This window comes from Chlorocebus sabaeus, chromosome 1 (genome assembly GCF_047675955.1).
Source record: "Chlorocebus sabaeus isolate Y175 chromosome 1, mChlSab1.0.hap1, whole genome shotgun sequence".
Lineage (NCBI taxonomy): Eukaryota > Metazoa > Chordata > Mammalia > Primates > Cercopithecidae > Chlorocebus > Chlorocebus sabaeus.
Genome location: NC_132904.1, coordinates 57127131 through 57147232, shown reverse-complemented (window position 1 = coordinate 57147232; position 20102 = coordinate 57127131). Strand labels below are relative to the sequence as shown.

At 39.7% G+C, this 20102-nt stretch overlaps 1 protein-coding gene and 1 long non-coding RNA gene across 2 annotated transcripts in view; one reads left to right on the top strand and one right to left on the bottom strand.

Annotated features, from left to right (window-relative positions):
* Positions 1 to 970: 970 nt before the first annotated feature.
* LOC140713428 (uncharacterized) overlaps positions 971 to 20102 on the bottom strand; it is an 83775-nt gene continuing 64643 nt past the window's right edge. The window contains exons 3-4 of the long non-coding RNA XR_012095506.1: positions 1313 to 1474; positions 971 to 1216 (exon numbers count right to left, since the gene is read on the bottom strand). This is a non-coding gene — a long non-coding RNA (uncharacterized lncRNA). The remainder of the gene's footprint in view (positions 1217 to 1312; positions 1475 to 20102) is intronic.
* On the top strand, positions 10456 to 11961 carry LOC140708499 (actin, cytoplasmic 2-like). The gene has a single exon (XM_073018667.1). The coding sequence runs from the start codon at positions 10503 to 10505 to the stop codon at positions 11499 to 11501; it is 999 nt and encodes a 332-aa protein (XP_072874768.1). The 5' UTR covers positions 10456 to 10502; the 3' UTR covers positions 11502 to 11961.

Below are 20102 nucleotides of genomic sequence, written 5' to 3'. Positions count from 1 at the left end.
TAAAGAATGTGATCCATCTCTTCTTTAATTGATCTTCATTAATTGTGCCTCAATTACTCTAGTGTCAGGCCTTATTGCCTTTGGTGTTGGTTCTGTTATTAAAATCTGTTTTTTAAACTTCTCAGTTGGTTCCCCCTGAGTTTAATGGTGCAAACCATCCAATATCTATATAAAAATGTTAAAATATTGGAGCCCCTACGATGCCTCTTCTACCGTCCTTTTTCTAAATTTAAACTTTCATAATTCCTTTGGCATTCCACTGTGAAATATCATTAAATCCTTCACAATTCTCTTTGTCAGTCTCTGAACATACTCTGAACTCAGGAATGAGGCCAAATTCTGAGCAGCATTTATGCTGTTTGCCTCCTGACTGAGGCAGAGTTCAGTGGAGCTTACCTTGCTTTCATTGTGTACACCACTTGAGCTTCAATATATGCTGATCAGAGAGTCATGGAGTGACTAAGGTCAAACAATTAGGTCCTGGACCTTCTGCCAGACAACTGTATCAATTGGTGCATAATCTCTCTGACTCTCAGTTTTTGCATTTGTGAAATAGAACTAATTGTCCCTATAATACAGCTTTGTTATTTGATTTAAAGGAAGGATGATACCTATAAAGTACCCATAGGTGTTTGATTATACATCAGGGCTTAAATTTCATTAAGTAAAAATGAAGTATTGGTATATGATTATTTATTCATTCTTTTATGAGAAGTAAATTGTCTTTCAACACATGTCAGGGGATTTTCACCCCAAATCCAATATAAAACAGGAAGTGCAGTATCTGGTGCCTTCTTGGTTCTGGACTATGCCATTTAGATATATAACATGCCAACTAATTGTTGTCCTTCCCTTCCTCTCCACTGGACACCTAAGGTCCTCTCTGGAGTTCTTCATTTTGACATCCATTCATGCTTGTCTACCTGGGTCAGGGACTCTAACTACTCAGATATTCTTTCAATATTTCAATACATGGGTCACTTTTGATGATGAATAGAGAGTATAGGACTGGGAGCCCCACCCAACCTGAAAATCAGACTGCGTTTCTGATTTCCTTTTCATATTCTTACCTACACAATCTTAGCAATAGCTTTGGCTTCTGTAGACCATCCACAATGCCCCTGGAGACTCTGGGAAGCCTGAGCTGGGTGTGCAGACAATGACTATTCTGTGGTGCATTTCTTGCTGAGGCCATAGTTTCCGTTGGAGTCAAGAGCTAAAGTTGGCGAGAGTAGTTCTTTTATTTTTAGTTTCTTGCTAAACAAATAAAAATTTAAATTATTTTAGCAAAATTTATGAATCTTGCACTTACCTTTCAGAGCCAGAATTGTTGATGTTAAATTCCAAGGACATTTATAAAGTACTGTTTTCCATTCAGTGTTATAAGTAGCTGAGTACTGAATACTTGACAGTGTCAACCACTGAATGCTCCCCATACATGCAGCAAGGATGAATATGGATATCTCTGTGGGGTCTGGAAGGAGAAAGGAAGGTTCTAAGAGAACATGGGAAGTCTCCTAGGGCTGTTATTGCCTGTCCCTTTGAGAGAAAGGCCCTTGGGTTTGTTACAAAGAAATGACTTGTGGAGCCAGGTGACTCATTAAACTGGTTGGACCCTTCTGAAAGGAGCATCTATGTGCCGTGAAGTCCTTTGGAATTCTTTCCTTCTTGTTTCATGAAAGTGAAGGATAGTGTTCTTGGTTTCCCAAAGAATGACTAACATTCACTTATTTTCTTAATTGTGATCAATATGACAATGTCAAAATAGTTTCTCATTAAAATAACCTTTAAATCAAATTGAAAAGAACATTGGAGGTGGAAAATAGTAAAGAAGAAAATTATCACTTTGACTTAGTGACCATTTAACTGCAGGAAAAGAAAAAAAAACAAAAAACAAGATGATTCTTTCTGGAATTCTGTATACATGGGATTGCACCTTTTAGAACAATTTAGGACACTCTTCCATTGAGGCAGCGAGCAATAAGGTAGTAAGTCAAGTATATTAGATGCTTGACTCAATTCATACTCCAAATACCTCACCTTCTTTTATATTCCTTAAGGGCTGACATTGGGATCCATTGTTCCTGCTGCTCTTTTGGCAAGTTCCAGTGAGCAAAGGCATCTCATAGTGATTTATTTTGTTATACACAACCATTATTGTCCACCCTTGAGTTCTGCTCAAAACCAAACTCCTTTACTTCTTGCACCATCAATTTACCTAGGTCCCTTCTAGGACTGTCTGACTCCCAGTAAAAATATGTTCTTCAATTTAAAACCACCAAAATGTTTTTCTGCCATACATCATGAGCCTTCTCACTTCATCAGCCCTATTCAAAAGCATTTAAATTATCAAGAAATAGTGAGATTGCAACACCAGAATACAAGAATACCTCATTTTATTGCACTTCATTGTATTACCTTTCACAGATATTGCATTTATTACAAATTGAAGGCTGTAGCAACCCTATGTCAAACACAGCTATCACCACCATTTTTACAAAAGTGTGATCACTTTGTATTTCTCTGTGATATCTTGACAGTTCTCACAATACTTCAAATTTTTTTATGAATTTTCTTATCTGTTATTGTGATCCGTGATCAGTGATCTTTGATGTTACTATTGTTTGGGGGCAGCACAAACCATGGTCATATAAGATGACAAACTTAACTGGTAAATGTTGTGTGGGTTCTGACTGCTCCACTAACCAGCCGTTTCCCTGTCTCCTTTCCTCTCCTCAGGCCTGTCTAATCCCTGAGACACAATGATATTGAAATTAATAAGCCTGAAATGGCCTCTAAGCATTCAAGTGAAAGGAAGATTACACATCTCTCACTTTAAATCAAAAGCTAGAAATGATTAAACTTAGGAAGGCACACTGAAAGCTGAGATAGTCTGAAAGCTAGGTCTCTTGTACCAGTTAGCTATTTTGTGAATGTAAAGGAAAAATTCTTAGAAGGAAATTTAAAGTGCTACTACAGTGAACACCTGAATGATAAGAAAGCAGAATAGCCTTACTGCTGATATGAAGAAACTTTTAGTGGTCTGGATAGAAGATCAAACGAGCCACAACATTCCCTTAAACCAAAGTCTAATCCAGAGCAAGGCCCTAACTCTCTTCAATTCTGTGAAGTCTAAAAGAGATGAAGAAGCTGCAGAAGAAAAATTTGAAGCTACCAGAGGTTGGCTCATGAGGCTGGAGGAAAGAAACTGACTTCATAACATAAAAATGCAATGTGGGAGACAGGCACAGTGGCATACACCTGTAGTATTGGCTACTTGCGAGGCTGAGGTGGGAAGATCAACTGAGCCTAGGAGTTAAAGACCAGCATGGGCAACATAGTGAGACACTGTCTATTAAAAAAGCCAAATATAAGTCAAGTATAACATAAAACAGCCAAGTGCTGATGAATAGAAGCTGCAGAAATTTATCTAGAAGATCTCATTAAGATTATTGGTGCAGGTGGCTACACTGAACAACAGATGTTTAATGTAGATAAAGCAGATTTATATTGGAAGATGTCATCTAGGACTTCCATATCTAGAGAGAAGTCAATGCCTGGCTTCAAAGGACATGCTGACTCTCTTATTAGGAGCTAATGCAGCTGGTGACTTTAAGTTGAAGCCAATGAACATTTGCCATTCTGGAAATCCTATGGCCCTTAATAATTATTCTAAATCTACTTTTCTTTTCCTGTGCATTATAAGTAGAACAACAAAGCCTGAATGACAGCACATCTGTTTACAGAATGGTTTGCTGAATATTTTAAGATCACTGTTGAAATCTACTGCTCAGAAAAAAAATCCTTTCAAAATATTACTATTCATGGACAATGCACCTAGTAACCCAAGAGCTCTCAAGGGGCTGTAAGAGGAGATTAATGTTGTTTTCATGCCTACTAGCACAACATCCATTCTGCAGCCCATGAATCAAGGACTAATTTTGACTTTCAAGTCTTATTTCAAAAACACATATTGTAAAGCTACAGCTGTCATAGGAAGTGATTCCTCTGATGAATCTAAGCAAAGTAAATTGAAAACCTTATGGAAAGGATTCACAATTCCAGATGTCATTAGAAACATGTGTGATTCAGGGAAGAGGTCAAAATATCAACATTAACAGGAATTTGGAAGATGTTGATTCCAACCCTCATGAATGACTTTGAGGGATTCAAGACTTGAGTGGAAGAAGTAACTGAAGATGTTGTGGAAATAGCAAGAGAACTAGAATTAGAAGTGGAGTTTCGTTTCACTCTAAATGCGTAATCTGCATATCAAGCATGTGACTGAGTGAATAAGCAATTATTTTATTTAAAAGTTAGCTAAAATAAACTTGTTTTTCTGGTAATAGTTGTGTTGTACATGTTCCTTCTGTTAAACATAACATTTATTTGAAATTTTCTTCTAAGTTTACCTTTCAAGTTCAGGGGTATTTGTGCTGAAAAAATAATGAACTGGTGAGTCTCATATTGCTTCTTGAGCATCAAAAGAAACATGCAAAAATAAAGACCTTCATTCCCTGCCTCCCTCTTTTTAAAAGTTTTGCAAGTACCACAGTTCTTCACAGTTGTTTGTAATAAATGCTTGGTTAATTAAAAAAAAAAAAAAGTGGAGCTTGAAGATGTGACTGAATCGCTGCAATCTCGTGAGAAATTTGAAAGAGTAATTTTAAGTGTGTAGACTCTAATAATGAACATTGGGTTTATACTTGCATGTTTTTGTTTTTATCATTAAACATTTTAGTAATTCTAGCTTTATTGTAATTCTAAACATTAGTGATTCCCTGAAAGCTTGAAGAAAAAATGTTTCTTCATTTAGATTGCTTGAAGAACACGAGGTGTGACCTTTGAAACCAAGAAAACTGGGTTTAGATGAAGACTTGCTTCTTTTGGATGAGCAAAAGAAGTTGTTTCTTGAGATAGAATCTACTCCTAGTGAAGATGCTGTAAACATTGTTGAAATGACAACAAAAGATTTAGAATATTACATCAACTCAGTAGATAAAGCAGTGACAGGGTTTGAGAGGATTGACTTCAATTTTGAAAGTTCTGTTGTGGGTAAAATGCTATCGAATAGCATCACATGCTACAGAGAAGTATTTCATGAAAGGAAGAACTGATCAATATGGCAAACTTCCTTGTCTTACTTTCAAGAAGTGTCACAGCTACCCCAACTTTCACCAACAACCACATTGATCAGTCAGCAGCCATCAACATCAAGGCAAAACTCTCCATCAGAAAAAAGACTCACTAAGGGCTCACACTTAAAAGAATGCAGTATAGTGCAAACATAATTTTTATATGCACTGGAAAACCCCCAAATTCATGTGACTTGCCTTATTGTGATATTCACTTTATTGTTTTTGTCTGGAATTAAACCCATATATCTCTGAGATATGCCTGTAAGAAGGAGTAGGTTCCTCATCCCCAGAGCTGTGTTATGTCAGTATATCTGCATCCTACTCAATTTTTCTTCAATGCTAAATTGAATTATTGGTCTTTTTGGACATTGGCGGTGGCTAGTGCTCCATAAGGCATATTAAGAGAAAGTCCATCATTCTTTTGGTCGTTGATTTTAGTCAGTCCATCAACCAACCTAAATTGAGTCCCTCATCTCCAAAACACAAAACAAAATAAAACAAACCTCAACCCAGATGGGATTTATCACACAGTATGATCAGTAGCACAATGAAGGCATGTAGGAACTACTTTGGAAATATAGGGAAAAGGATAATTAATTTTGCATGCAAGGGGTTAGAAGGAAGCATAAATACATGATACTAACAACAGTTATACTCCCAAGAATCCTGATGGAATCTTTGTGCAGACATTTAGACAAAAACTATTGGAATGGAAAGTTGGCTTGCATTGGAGACCAGAAGCAATGCCACCAGGGCATTAATTTCATCTCTGTGGACAAAACAGTCTTCTTAGCTAAGGATGTCAGATAGTGGGGACAAAACTATGCAAATAGAAACAAAGCACAATACCCTGTTACTCAAAATGTAGTTCAATATTTTGGAATAGTTTCAGCAGGGATGGTATCAGCTCTTCCTTGTACATCTGGTAGAATTTGGCTGTGAATCTGTCTTGTCCTGGGCTTCTTTGGTTGGTAGGCTATTTATCACTGCTTCAATTTCAGAACTCTTTATTGATCTGTTCAGGGATTTCTTCCTGGTTCAGTCTTGGGTGGCTGTGTGTGTCCAGGAATTTATCCATTTCTTCTAGCTTTTCTAGTTTCTGTGCATAGAGGTGTTTGTAATATTCTCTGTTGGCTGTTTGTATTTCTGTGGAGTCAGTGGTAATATCCCCCTTATCATTTCTGATTGTTTTTATTTGAATCTTCTCTCTTTTCTTCTTTATTAGCTTAGCTAGCAGTCTATTTATTTTATTAATTTTTTGAAAAACTCAGCTCCTGGATTTGTTGATCTTTGGAATTTTTTTTGGTGTCTCAACCCCCTTCACTTCAGCTCTGATTTTACTTTTTGTCCTCTGCTAGCTTTGAGGCTGATTTTCTCTTGGTTCTCTAGTTCTTTTAGTTGTGATATTAGGTTGTTAATTTGAGATCTTTCTAGCTTTTTGATGTGGGCATTTAGTGCTATGAATATCCCTCTTAACACCACCTTAGCTGTGTACCAGAGATTCTGTTATGTCGTATCTTTGTTCTCATTAGTTTCTAAGAACTTCTTTATTTCTTCCTTAATTTCATTATTTGCCCAAAAGTCATTCAGGAGCAGTTTATTCAATTTCCATGTAATTGTATGGTTTTGAGTTATTTTCTTAGTCTTGAAATCTATTTTTCTCGTGCTGTGGTTCAAAAGATTGGTTGTTATGATTTCAGTTGCTTTGCATTTGCTAAGGAGTGTTTTATATCTGATTATGTTATCAATTTTAGAGTATGTACCTTGTGGTGATGAGAAGAGTGTATATTCTGTTATTTTGAGGTGGAGGATTCTATAGATGTTTCTCAGGACCATTTGATCCAGTGCTGAGTTCAGGTCCTGAATATCTTTGTTAATTTTTTTCCTTGATGATCTGTTTAATACTGTCAGTGAGGTGGTGAAGACTACACTATTGTTGTGTGGAAGCTAAGTCTGTTTGAAAGTCTCTAAGAACTTCCTTTATGAATCTGGGCACTCCTGTGTTGGTGCATATATATTTAGGATAGTTAAATCTTCTTTTTAAATTGAACCTTTACCATTGTGTAATGCCCTTCTTTGTCTCTTCTGATCCTTGTTGGTTTAAAGTTTATTTATTCTGTAATTAGGATTGTAACCCCTGTTTTTTTCTTTTTCTTTTTTTTTTTTTCTTTTTTTTTTTTTTATTTCTGTGGTAGATTTTTCTCCATTTCTTTGTTTTGAGCTTATGGGTGTCAGATGGGTCTCTTGAAGACAGGATACCAAAGGGTCTTGGGGTTTTGTTTGTTTGTTTGTTTTGAGATGGAGTCTTGCTCTGTTGCTAGGCTAGAGTGCAGTGGCACACACCACCATGCCCAGCTAATTTTTTGTATTTTTAGTGGAGACTGGGTTTCATCATGTTGGCCAGGATGGTCTCAATATCTTAACCTTGTGATCCGCCCACCTTGGGCTCCTAAAGTGCTGGGATTACAGGCGTGAGCCTCTGCACCCAGCCAGGTCTTGGTTTTTTATCGAGCTTGCCACTCTGTGCCTTTTAACTGGCGAATTTAGCCCATTTACATACAGGGTTAGTATTGTTATGTGTGAATTTGATCCTGCCACCATTATGTAAGATGTTATTATGCCAACTTGTTTGTGTGGTTGCTATAAAGCAGTGACAATTATAAAGTGTCACTGGTCTTTGTACTTAAGTGTGCTTTTGAAGTGACTGGTAACAGTCCTTTTCCATATTTAGCACTTCCTTCAGGAGCTCTTGTGAGGCAGATCTAATGGCAATTAATTCCCTCAACATTTGCTTGTCTGAAAAAGATCTTATTTCTCCTTCACTTTTGCAGCTTACTTTGGCCAGATATGAAATTCTGGGTTGGAATTTCTTTGCTTTAAGAATATTGAATATAGACCCCCAATTTCTTCTGCTAAGGTTTCTGCTAGGGTTTCTGCTGAGAGTTCTGCTGTTAGTCTAATGGGCTTCCTTTTGTAGATGAACTGACCTTTCACTCTAGAAGCATTTAACATTTTTTTTCTTTCATTTCAACCGTGGAGAATCTAATGATTATGTGTCTTGGGGATGATATTTCTGACAAGTATTTTACTGGGGTTCTCTGTATTTCCTGGATTTAAACATTGGCCTCTCTAGCTACATTGGGGAAGTTCTCATGGATGATATCCTGAAATATGCTTTCCAAGTTGCTTACACCCTCCTCATCTCTTTCAGGGACAACAGTGAATCACAGATTTGGTCTCTTTACATGATCCCATATTTCTTGGAGGTTTTATTCATTTCTTTTCATTCTTCTTTCTCTATTCTTGTCTGACAGTCTTATTTCAGAAAGCCAGTCTTCAAGCTCTGAGATTCTTTTATCCACTTGGTCTATTTCTGCTATTAATACAGTTATTACATCATAAAATTCTTTTAGTCTGTTTTTAGCTCTATCAGGTTGGTTATATTCTTTTCTATACTGGCTATTTTGTCCACCAGCTTTTGCATAATTTTATTGTGATTCTTAGCTTCCTTGGATTGAGTTTCAATGTACTCCTGCATCTCAATGATCTTCATTCCTATCCATATTCTGTATTCTATTTCTGTCATTTCAGCCATCTCAGCCCAGTTCATAGCCCTTGCTGGAAAGGAGGTTTGGTCATTTGGAGGAAAGAAGGTCCTCTGGCTTTTTGAGTTGTTAGTTTTTGTATTTCTTTTTTCTCATCTTTGTGGGATAATGTTTCTTCAGTCCCTGAAATTGCTGACCTTCGGATGGGTTTTTTTCTTTTATTCTATTTGATGACCTTGAGGGTTTGATGGTGTTATAAGGTGGATTCAGCTAAGTGGCTTCATTCCTGGAAGATTTTAGGGGGCCATGGCTCAGCTCCCAAATCCTTGACTGCATGCTTCAGCTCCAGGAGATACGTATTGGACCCTGACTTTGTTCTCTGGCTCCTTAAGCTTAGGGATCAACTTCACTGTGGGGGAAGGTACTCCCAGACCACTGGTCACTACACTCCAATGTGTGGTGTCAGCCAAATTATTTCTTAGTGCAGTGACATCAGGATCTATCCTCATTTGCACATGCCAGCAGCAGCAGCAGCAGTGGCAGCATGGCAGGGTGCATGCTTATTGGCTATAGCAGTATGCTAGGGGGTGCCAGGGTCTCTGCCTTTGTGGGGGCATTCACCACAGTGGTGGCAGCCATGCAGCTCTTGGGGATGGGGGTCCATGCTGGTGACAGTGCATGCAGTCATGCTGGTGGTGGTATTGACACAGGGGTGGGGCACTAGCAGATGCAGGTCTATTCGTGCTTTCTCTACACCACAGGCAGGGATGGTCACTCAGGGGAGGGGAGCATCCGCTGTTCTCTATGCCTAATTTCACTCCCAAGGCATTGTTGATACAAGAGCAGGGTGCTAGCGGGGACAGGGCTTGCTGGCTGTGGCTGCCAAAGCTCCAAGTGCAATGGCAGTCACTGGGGAAATGCATTGGCAGGGCAAGGAAGGGAAACCTCACCTACGCACACACACACAGCAGCAAAGCAATGTGACAAGTTGCTGTGGCCCAGGGGAAGCTGCAATGTGGGGAGAGAGAGGGTGGGCTGGTGAGTGGCTATGGGGGCTGCCCACCTGGAGCTTTCCACTGGTCAGGCACAGTCCACCAGTGCAAGAGTTATGATGTGGGCCCCCAGCGCACCCAAGCCCTCTGGGCTCCACACCAGCTGGCTGCCCCTACCACTTCTATAAGCAGCTCTCCCTGCCAACCCAAGTGTCCATAGTGGTCATGGGGTCTCCTGCTGCCAGTATTCCAGAGACCTGTGGCAAGACTGGGTTGTTGCTTGCCAGTTCAACTCAGCCGTTCCCCCAGAGGTGTTGGGGCCAGAAACAAGTCCCAGTGCAAGGTAAACCTATTCAGATTTGCCAACTTTCTCTCCCTTCAAATCAGCTTCTGTCTTTTCCCTCTGTCCACTCTCAGTGCCTTCTGCAAAAACATATTAGATTGGTGCAAAAGTAATTGCGGTTTTTATCATTAAAAGTAATGGCAAAACCCGCAATTATTTTTGCACAAACCTAATATTTTTAAAGTGTATGTAACATGAAGGCTTTCCAGAGAAACAGAAGCTAAAAAAAATTAATCAAATCACCAGTAGACCAACATTCCAATAAGTGAAATGATGTCCTTCAGGCAACAGGTAAATAATATAAGAAGGAAATATGCATCTACACAGAGAAAGAAGAGAACTGGAGATAATAAATGAGTAAATACATAACGTTTTAAAATTCTAGGTTCATTAACTTCCCCTGCCTTTGTCTGTTTTTCCGTAACCCATTCTATGAGGCTAGTATCACCCCTCCATCGTGGGGTGCCCCAGGCACCAGGGCGTGATGGTGGGCATGGGTCAGAAGGATTCATATGTGGGCGATGAGGCCCAGAGCAAGAGAGGCAACCTCACCCTGAAGTACCCCATTGAGCACGGCATCGTGACCAACTGGGACGACATGGAGAAGATCTGGCGCCACACCTTCTACAATGAGCTGCGTGTGGCTCCTGAGGAGCACCCCGTGCTGCTGACCGAGGCCCCCCTGAACCCCAAGGCCAACCGCAAGAAGATGACCCAGATCATGTTTGAGACCTTCAACACCCCAGCCATGTACGTGGCCATCCAGGCTGTGCTGTCCCTGTACGCCTCTGGCCGTGCCACTGGCATCGTGATGGACTCCGGTGACGGGGTCACCCACACTGTGCCCATCTACGAGGGGTATGCCCTCCCCCATGCCATCCTGCGTCTGGACCTGGCTGGCCGGGACCTGACTGACTACCTCATGAAGATCCTCACTGAGCATGGCTACAGCTTCACCACCACGGCCGAGCGGGAAATCGTGCGTGACATTAAGGAGAAGCTGTGCTATGTCGCCCTGGACTTCGAGCAGGAGATGGCCACGGCGGCTTCCAGCTCCTCCCTGGAGAAGAGCTACGAGCTGCCCAATGGCCAGGTCATCACCATTGGCAACGAGCGGTTCCACTGCCCTGAGGCTCTCTTCCAACCTTCCTTCCTGGGCATGGAGTCCTGTGGCATCCACGAAACTACCTTCAACTCCATCATGAAGTGTGATGTGGACATCCATAAAGACCTGTACGCCAGCACAGTGCTGTCTGGTGGCACCACCATGTACCCTGGCATTGCTGACAGGATGCAGAAGGAGATTACTGCCCTGGCGCCCAGCACGATGAAGATCAAGATCATTGCTCCTCCTGAGCGCAGGTACTCTGTGTGGATCGGCGGCTCCATCCTGGCCTCGCTGTCCACCTTCCAGCAGATGTGGATCAGCAAGCAGGAGTATGACGAGTCTGGCCCCTCCATCGTCCACCGCAAATGCTTCTAGGCGGACTGTGACTTAGTTGCATTACACCCTTTCTTGACAAAACCTAACTTGCGCAGAAAACAAGATGAGATTGGCATGGCTTTATTTGTTTTTTTTGTTTTGTTTTGTTTTGTTTTGTTTTGGCTTGACTCAGGATTTAAAAACTGGAACGGTGAAGGTGACAGCAGTTGGTTGGAGCCAGCATCCTCCAAAGTTCTACAATGTGGCCGAGGACTTTGATTGTACATTGTTCTTTTTTTTAATAGTCATTCCAAATATGAGCTGCATTGTTACAGGAAGTCCCTCGCCCTCCTAAAAGCCACCCCACTTCTCTCTAAGGAGAACGGCCCAGTCCTCTCCCGAGTCCACACAGGGGAGGTGATAGCATTGCTTTCGTGTAAATTATGTAATGCAAAATTTTTTTAATCTTCGCCTTAATACTTTTTTATTTTGTTTTATTTTGAATGATGAGCCTTCATGCCGCCCCTTTTTTGTCCCCCAACTTGAGATGTCTGAAGGCTTTTGGTCTCCCTGGGAGTGGGTGGAGGTAGCCAGGGCTTACCTGTACACTGACTTGAGACCAGTTGAATAAAAGTGCACACCTTACAAAAAAAAAAAAAATGTTATTACATTGTCTTTTGAATTCCATAATTTCTTTGGTTAAATTAGTATTACTATTATCATTGAAGTGACAATGGTTTTGTGTTGTTTTATTCCTTCAGCTGCTTTCTAGATTTTCCTTTAAAAATGTTTTTCATGTATTTTGCTATTATGTGCCAAGGACTTTTTAAATTTATACAATTATACATGTGTAAGGGTTATTGACTTATGAATTGATTTCATTATTTATGTCCCTTTTTCTCTCATCTTCTCCTCAGAGATTCCTACTACATGCAAGTTACACTATTTCACCCTGTTCCTGTGTCTTGTGTTTGCCATCCTCTTTTCTCTACAAGTGTCAGCCTTAATATTTTCTATTGACCTATCTACTAGTTTACTAATGCTTTATTATGCTAATCTACTATGGAGTTAAGCCCACATTTAGCACTTTATTTCATTTTTCAGTTCTAAAATTTCCATTTGACTTTTTATGTGGATTCATATTTTCATCAACATTTTTCTTTTTCATTTAATAGATAATAACTGTGCAATCTGTTTTTATCGACTTTTTCTCTTGGTCATGTTTTTTTCTTGTATTGGTTTCTCTCACTGTGTAATGAATTATGACAATCTTAGTAGTTTAAAACAACACATGGTCATCATGGGTAGTAAGTATAATATATAATGTATAGTGACAAGTACACACCATTGTAGTATTATACAGAGTAGTTTCACTGCCCTAAAAATCCTCTGTGCTCTACCTATTTGTCCCTCCTTTCTCCATAACCTTTGGCAATCACTGATCTTATTTGTGTCTCCATACTTTTGCCTTTTCTAGAATGCCATATAGTTAGAGTCATACTGTGTAGCCTTTTCAGATTAGCTTCTTTTACTTAGCAATATGCATTTATGTTTCCTCCATGTGTTTTCATGGCTTGATAGTTCATTTCTTTTTAGCACTGAATAAGCCACTGTCGGATGTACCAGTTTATTCATCCATTCACCTACTGAAGGACATCTTGGTAGCATCCAACTTTTGGCAACTATAAATAAAGCTGCTATAAGTCTTCATGTCCAGATTTGTATATGAACATAAGTATTTTTCTCATTGGGTAGATACCACAGAGTGCAATTGCTGCAATGTATGCTAAGAGCACATTTAGTTTTTGCATTCCCATCAGCAATTAATGAGAGTTCCTGTTGTTCCATATCCTCAGCAGCATTTAATGATGTCAGTGTCCTGGATATTGGCCATTCTAGTAGATGTATATCTCATTGTTATTGTAATTATCAATTCCTTAAAGATACAATATGGAGTATCTTTTCTTTTTTTTCTTTTTTTAAAATTATACTTTAAGTTCTAGGTAACATGTGCAGAAGATGTAGTTTTGTTACATAGGTATACACGTGCCATAGTGGTTTGCTGCACCCATCAACCCATCACTTACATTCGGTATTTCTCCTAATGTTATCCCTTCCCTAGCCCACCACCCCCCACAGGCCCTGGTGTGTGATGTCCACCTCCCTGTGTCCATGTGTTCTCATTGTTTAATTCCCACTTATGAGTGAGAACATGCAGTGTTTGCTTTTCTGATCTTGTGATAGTTTGCTGAGAATGATGGTTTCCAGCTTTATCCACATCCCTGCAAAGGACATGAACTCATCCTTTTTTATGACTGCATAGTATTCCATGGTGTATATGTGCCACATTTTCTTTATCCAGTCTATCATTGATGAGCATTTGGGTTGGCGCCAAGTCTTTGTTATTGTGAATAGTGCCGCAATAAACATATATGTGCACGTGTCTCTGTAGTAGAATGATTTACAATCCTTTGGGTATACACCCATTAATGGGATTGCTGGGTCAAGAGGTATTTCTAGTTCTAGATCGTTGAGGAATTGCCACACTGTCTTCCACAATGGTTGAACTAATATATACTCCCACCAACAGTGTAAAGGTGTTCCTGTTTTTCCGCCTCTCGAGCATCTGTTGTTTCCTGACTTTAGTTTGTTTCCTTTTTAATTATAGCCGTTCTAACTGGTGTGAGATAATATCTCATTGTGGTTTTGATTTCCATTTCTCTAATGATCAGTGATGATGAACATTTTTTCGTGTCTGTTAGCTGCATAAATGTCTTCTTTTGAGAAGTGTCTGTTCATATCCTTTGCCCATTTTTTGATGAGGTTGTTTGCTTTTATCTTGTAAAGTTGTTTAAGTTCTTTGTAGATTGCAGATATTAGCCCTTTGTCAGATAGATAGATTGCAAAAGTTTTCTTCCATTCTGTAGGTTGCCTATTCACTCTGATGATAGTTTCTTGTGCTGTGCAGAAGCTCTTTAATTAGATCCCATTTGTCAATTTTGGCTTTTGTTGCCATTGTTTTTGGTGTTTTAGACATGTAGCCTTTGCCCATGCCTATGTCCTGAATGGTATTGCCCAGGTTTTCTTCTAGGGTTTTTATGGTCTTAGGTCTTACACTTAAGTCTTTGATCCATCTTGAGTTGATTTTTGTATAAGGTATAAGGAAGGGGTCCAATTTCAGTTTTCTGTATATGGCTAGTCAGTTTTCCCAACATCATTTATTAAATAGGGAATCTTTTCCCATTACTTGTGTGTGTCAGGTTTGTGAAAGATCAGATGGTGGTAGACATGTGGTGTTATTTTTGAGTCCTTTGTTCTGGTCCATTGGTCTATACCTCTGTTTTGGTACCAGTACCATGCTGTTTTGGTTACTGTAGCCTTGTAGTAAAGTTTGAAGTCAGGTAGCATGATGCCTCCAGCTTTGTTCTTTTTGCTCAGGATTGTCTTGGCTGTGCGGGCTCTTTTTTGGTTCCATATGAACTTTAAAGCAGTTTTTTCCAATTCTGTGAAGAAAGTCAGTGGTAACTTGATGGGGATAGCATTGAATCTATAAATTACTCTGGGCTGTAAGGTCATTTGCATGATATTGATTCTTCCTATCCATTAGCATGGAATGTTTTTCCGTTTGTTTGTGTCCTCTCTTATTTCCTTTAGGAGTGGTTTGTAGTTCTACTTGAAGAGAACTACAAAGTAAGTTGTATTCCTAGGTATTTTATTCTCTTAGTAGCAATTGTGAATGGGAGTTCACTCATGATTTGGGTCTCTGTTTGTCTGTTATTGGTGTATAGGAATGCTTGTGATTTTTACACATTGATTTTGTATCCTGAGAGTTTGCTGAAGTTGCTTATCAGCTTACGGAGATTTTGGGCGGAGATGATGGGGTTTTCTTAATATACAATCATGTCATCTGCAGAGACAATTTGACTTCCTCTCTTCCTATCTGAATACCCTTTATTGCTTTATCTTGCCTGATTGCCCTGGCCAGAACTTCCAATACTGTGCCTAATAGGAGTGGTGAGAGAGGGCATCCTTGTTTTGTGCCGGTTTTCAAAGAGAATACTTTCAGTTTTTGCCCATTCAGTATGATATTGGCTGTGGACTTGTCATAAATAGCTCTTATCATTTTGAGATACGTTCCATTGATACCTAATTTATTGAGAGTTTTTTGCATGAAAGGCTGTTGAATTTTGTCAAATGCCCTTTCTAGCATCTATTGAGATAATCTGTCGTTTTTGTCATTGGTTCTGTTTATGTGATGGATTACATTTACTGACTTGCATATGTTGAACCAGCCTTGTATTCCAGGGATGAAGCCGACTTGATAGTCATGGATAAGCTTTTTGATGTGCTTCTGGATTTGGTTTGCCTGTATTTTACTGAGGAGTTTTGCATCAATGTTCATCAGGGATATTGGCCTAAAATTATCTTTTCTTGAATTTCTGCCATGTTTAGAGGTGTTTATAGTATTCTCTGATTGTAGTTTGTATTTCTGTGTGATCAGTGGTGATATCCCCTTTATCATTTTTAATTGCATCTATTTGATTCTTCTCTCTTTTCTTCTTTGTTAGTCTTGCTAGTGGTCTATGTATTTTGTAGATCTTTTCAAAACACCAGCTCCTTGATTCATTGATTTTTTTGAAGAGTTTTTTTTATGTCTCTATCTCTTTCAGTTCTGCTCTGATCTTAGTTATATCTTGCCTTCTGCTAGCTTTTGAATTTGTTTGCTCTTGCTTCTCTAGTTCTTTTAATTATGATGTTAGGGTGTCAATTTTAGATCTTTCCTGCTTTCCCTTGATGGCATTTCATGTCATAAATTTCCCTCTACACAGTGCTTTAAATGTATCACAGAGATTCTGGTACATTGTGTCTTTGTTCTCATTAGTTTCAAAGAACATCTTTATTTCTGCCTTCATTTCGCTATTTACCCAATAGTCATTCAGGAGCAGGTTGTTCAGTTTCCATGTAGTTGGGTGGTTTTGAGTGAGATTCTTAATCCTGAGTTCTAATTTGATTACCCTGTGGTCTGAGAGACAGTTTGTTGTGATTTCTGTTCTTTTACATTTGCTGAGGAGTGTTTTACTTCCAATTACATGGTCAATTTTAGAATAAGTGCAATGTGGTTCTGAGAAGAATGTATATTCTGTTGATTCGGGGTGGACAGTTTTGTAAATGTCTATTAGGTCTGCTTGGTCCAGAGCTGAGTTCACATCCTGGATATCCTTGTTAATTTTTGGTCTCATTGATCTGTCTAATATTGACAGTGGGGTGTTAAAGTCTAATGAGTCTAATGTGGAGTATCTTTTCATATGCTTACTTGCCATCTCTTCTTTAATGAGGTGTGTTTATTCAGGTCTTTGACCCGTTTTTTATCAGGTTTTTTTTTTTTAACTTTTATTTCAGTCTCAGAGGTACGCATGCAGGTTTGTTACATAGGTAAATTGTGTGTCACAGGAATTTGGTGTACAGATTGTTTCATCACCTAGGTAGTATGCATAGTATTCAATAGGTAGTTTTTTTATTCTTTTCCTCCTCCCACCCTTCACCCTCAAGTAGGCCCCAGTGTCTGCTGTCTGTTGTTTCCTTCTTTGTGTCCATGTGTACTCAATGTTTCACTCTCACTTATGAGAACATGCAGTATTTGGTTTTCTGTTCCTTTGTTAGTTCACTTGGGATAATGGTCTCCAGCTCCATTCAAATTGCTGCAAAGGACTTGATCTCATTCCTTTTCATGGCTGCATAGCATTCCATGGTGTATATGTACCACATTTTCTTTATGCAGTCTACCATTGATGGTCATTTAGGTTGATTTCATGTCTTTGCTATTGTGAATAGCACTGTGATGAACATACACATGCATGTGCCTTTATGGTAGAACAATTTATATTCCTTTGGGAATACCCAATAATTGGATTCATGCCTAGATTTTTGAGGATTTTTATCATGCAGGGATGCCACATTCTATCAAGTGCTTTTTATGTTTCTATTGAGATGATCCTATGGGTTTTTTGCTTAATTCTGCTTATGTGATGTGTTGCATATATTGATTTGCATATGTTGGATCACCATTGCATTCCTGGTATAAAATCCACTTCATCGTGGTGTATTATTTTTTGATATGCTGTTGGATATGGTTTGCTAGTGGTTTGTTGAAAATTTTTACATCTATATTCATCAGGAGTATTGGCCTGTAGTTTTCTTTTTTGCTGTGTTATTGTCTGGTTTTTGGTATCCCTAAATAGACCAATAACAAGTTCTGAAATTGAGGCAGTAATTAATAGCCTACTAACAAAAAAAGCCCAGGACCAGATGGATTCACAGCCGAGTTCTACCAGAGATACAAAGAGGAGCTGGTACCATTCCGTCTGAAACTATTCCAAACAATCAAAAAGGAGGGACTCCTCTTTAACTCATTTTATGAGGCCAGCATCATCTTGATACCAAAACCCAGGAGAGACATAACAAAAAGCAAAACTTCAGATCAATATCCCTAATGAATATCAATGCAAAAATCTTCAATAAAATACTGGCAAACAGAATCTGAAAGCACATCAAAAAGCTTATCCACCAAGATCAAGTTGGCTTCATCCCTGTGATACAAGGCTGGTTCGACATACGCAATTTAATAAATGTAATCCGTCACATAAATAGAATCAATGGCAAAAACTGCATGATCATCTCAAAAGATGCAGAAAAGGCCTTTGATAAAATTCAACATTCCTTCATGTTAAAGAATCACAATAAACTAGGTATTGATGGAACATATTTCAAAGTAATAAGAGCTATTTACAACAAACCCACAGCCAATATCACACTGAATGGACAAAAGCTGAAAGTATTCCCTTTGAAAACCAGCACAGGACAAGGGTGTCCTCTCTCACTACTCCTATTCAACATAGTATTGGAAGTTTTGGCCAGGACCATCAGTCAAGAGAGAGCAATAAAGTATATTCAAATAGGAAGACAGGAAGCCAAATTGTCTGTTTGCAGATGACATGATTCTATATTTAAAAAACCCGAACATCTCAGCCCAAAAACTCCATAAGGTGATAAGCAACTTCAGTAAAGTCTCAGGTACAAAATCAATGTGCAAAAATCACAAGCATTCCTATACACCAACAATAGACAAGTAGAGAGCCAAATTATGAATGAACTCCCATTCACAATTGTTACAAAGAGAATAAGAGAATAAACTACCTAGGTATACAGATATCAAGGGATGTGAAGGACCCTTTCCAGGAGAACTATAAACCACTGATCAAAGAAATAAGAGAGGACACAAAAAATGGAAAAATATTCCATGCTCATGGATAGGAAGAATCAATGTGAAAATGGTTATACTGCTTACAGTAATTTATAGATTCAATGCTATTCTGATCAAACTACCATTGACATTCTTCACAGAATTAGATAAAACTAGTTTAAATTTCATATGGAACCAAAAAAGAGACTGTATAGCTGAGAAAATCCCAAGCAAAGAGAACAAAGTTGGAAGCATCACACTACCTAATGTCAAATTATACTACAAGGCTATAGTAACCAAAACAACATGGTACTGGTGAGAGGTGACAATGTGCTAGCAGCCCTCGTTTGCTCTCAGTGCCTCCTCGGCCTTGGCATCCGCTCTGGCCGTGCTCAAGGAGCCCTTCAGCCCAACCCTGTGCTGTGGGGGCCCCTCTCAGGGGCTGGCCTAGGCCAGAGCTAGCTCCCTCTGCTTGCAGGGAGGTATGTAGGGAGAGGCACAAGCGGAAGCCAGGCCTGTGCACAGCACTCGTGGGCTCAGTGGGCCCACACTTGGTGCAGCCAGTTGGTGCCTGCTGGACTTGATTGGAGGCTGGGTCCCCTGCATGGACCACTGTTCCCTCTTCACAGGGTCATTGTCCACGGTGGAGGTCTCCATCTCTTTCTCGCTTCCCCTTTTTTCCTCTTGGTTGTCTGGGATGAGCTCCTTCTGGGTTGTCTGAGTGCCCAGGCTAGGTGCCACAAAGTCCCCCGGTGAGTGCCAGTGAGAGGTGAAACCAGCTAGGCTTCAGGGAGGGGTGGGGACTTGGACAACTTTTCTGTCTAGCTAAAGGATTGTAAATGTGCCAATCAGCACTCTGTGTCTAGCTAAAGGTTTGTAAATGCACCAATCAGCACTCTGTCAAAACAGACCAATCAGTTCTCTGTAAAATGGTTCAATCAGCTCTCTGTAAAATGGAACACTCAGCAGGATGTGGGTGGAGCCAGATAAGGGGCTAAAAGCAGACTATGGGAGCCAGCAGTGGCAACCCGCTGGGGTCCCCTTCTGCGCTGTAGAAGCTTTGTTCTTTTGCTCTTCTTAATAAATCTTGTTGCTGCTCACTCTTTGGGTCTGCACCACCTTTATGAGCTGTAACACTCACCACGAAGGCCTGCAGCTTCACTCCTGAAGTCAGCGAGACCAAGAACCCACTGGGAGGAACAAACAACTCTGGATGCGCTGCCTTTATGAACAGTAACACTCACCACAAAGGTCTGTAGCTTCACTCCTGAAGTCAGTGAGACCATGAACCCACCAGAAGGAAGAAACTCCGAACATGTCCAAACATCAAAAGGAACAACCTCCAGACACACCATCTTTAAGAACTGTAACACTCACCGTGAGGGTCCGTGGCTTCATTCTTGAAGTCAGCGAGACCAAGA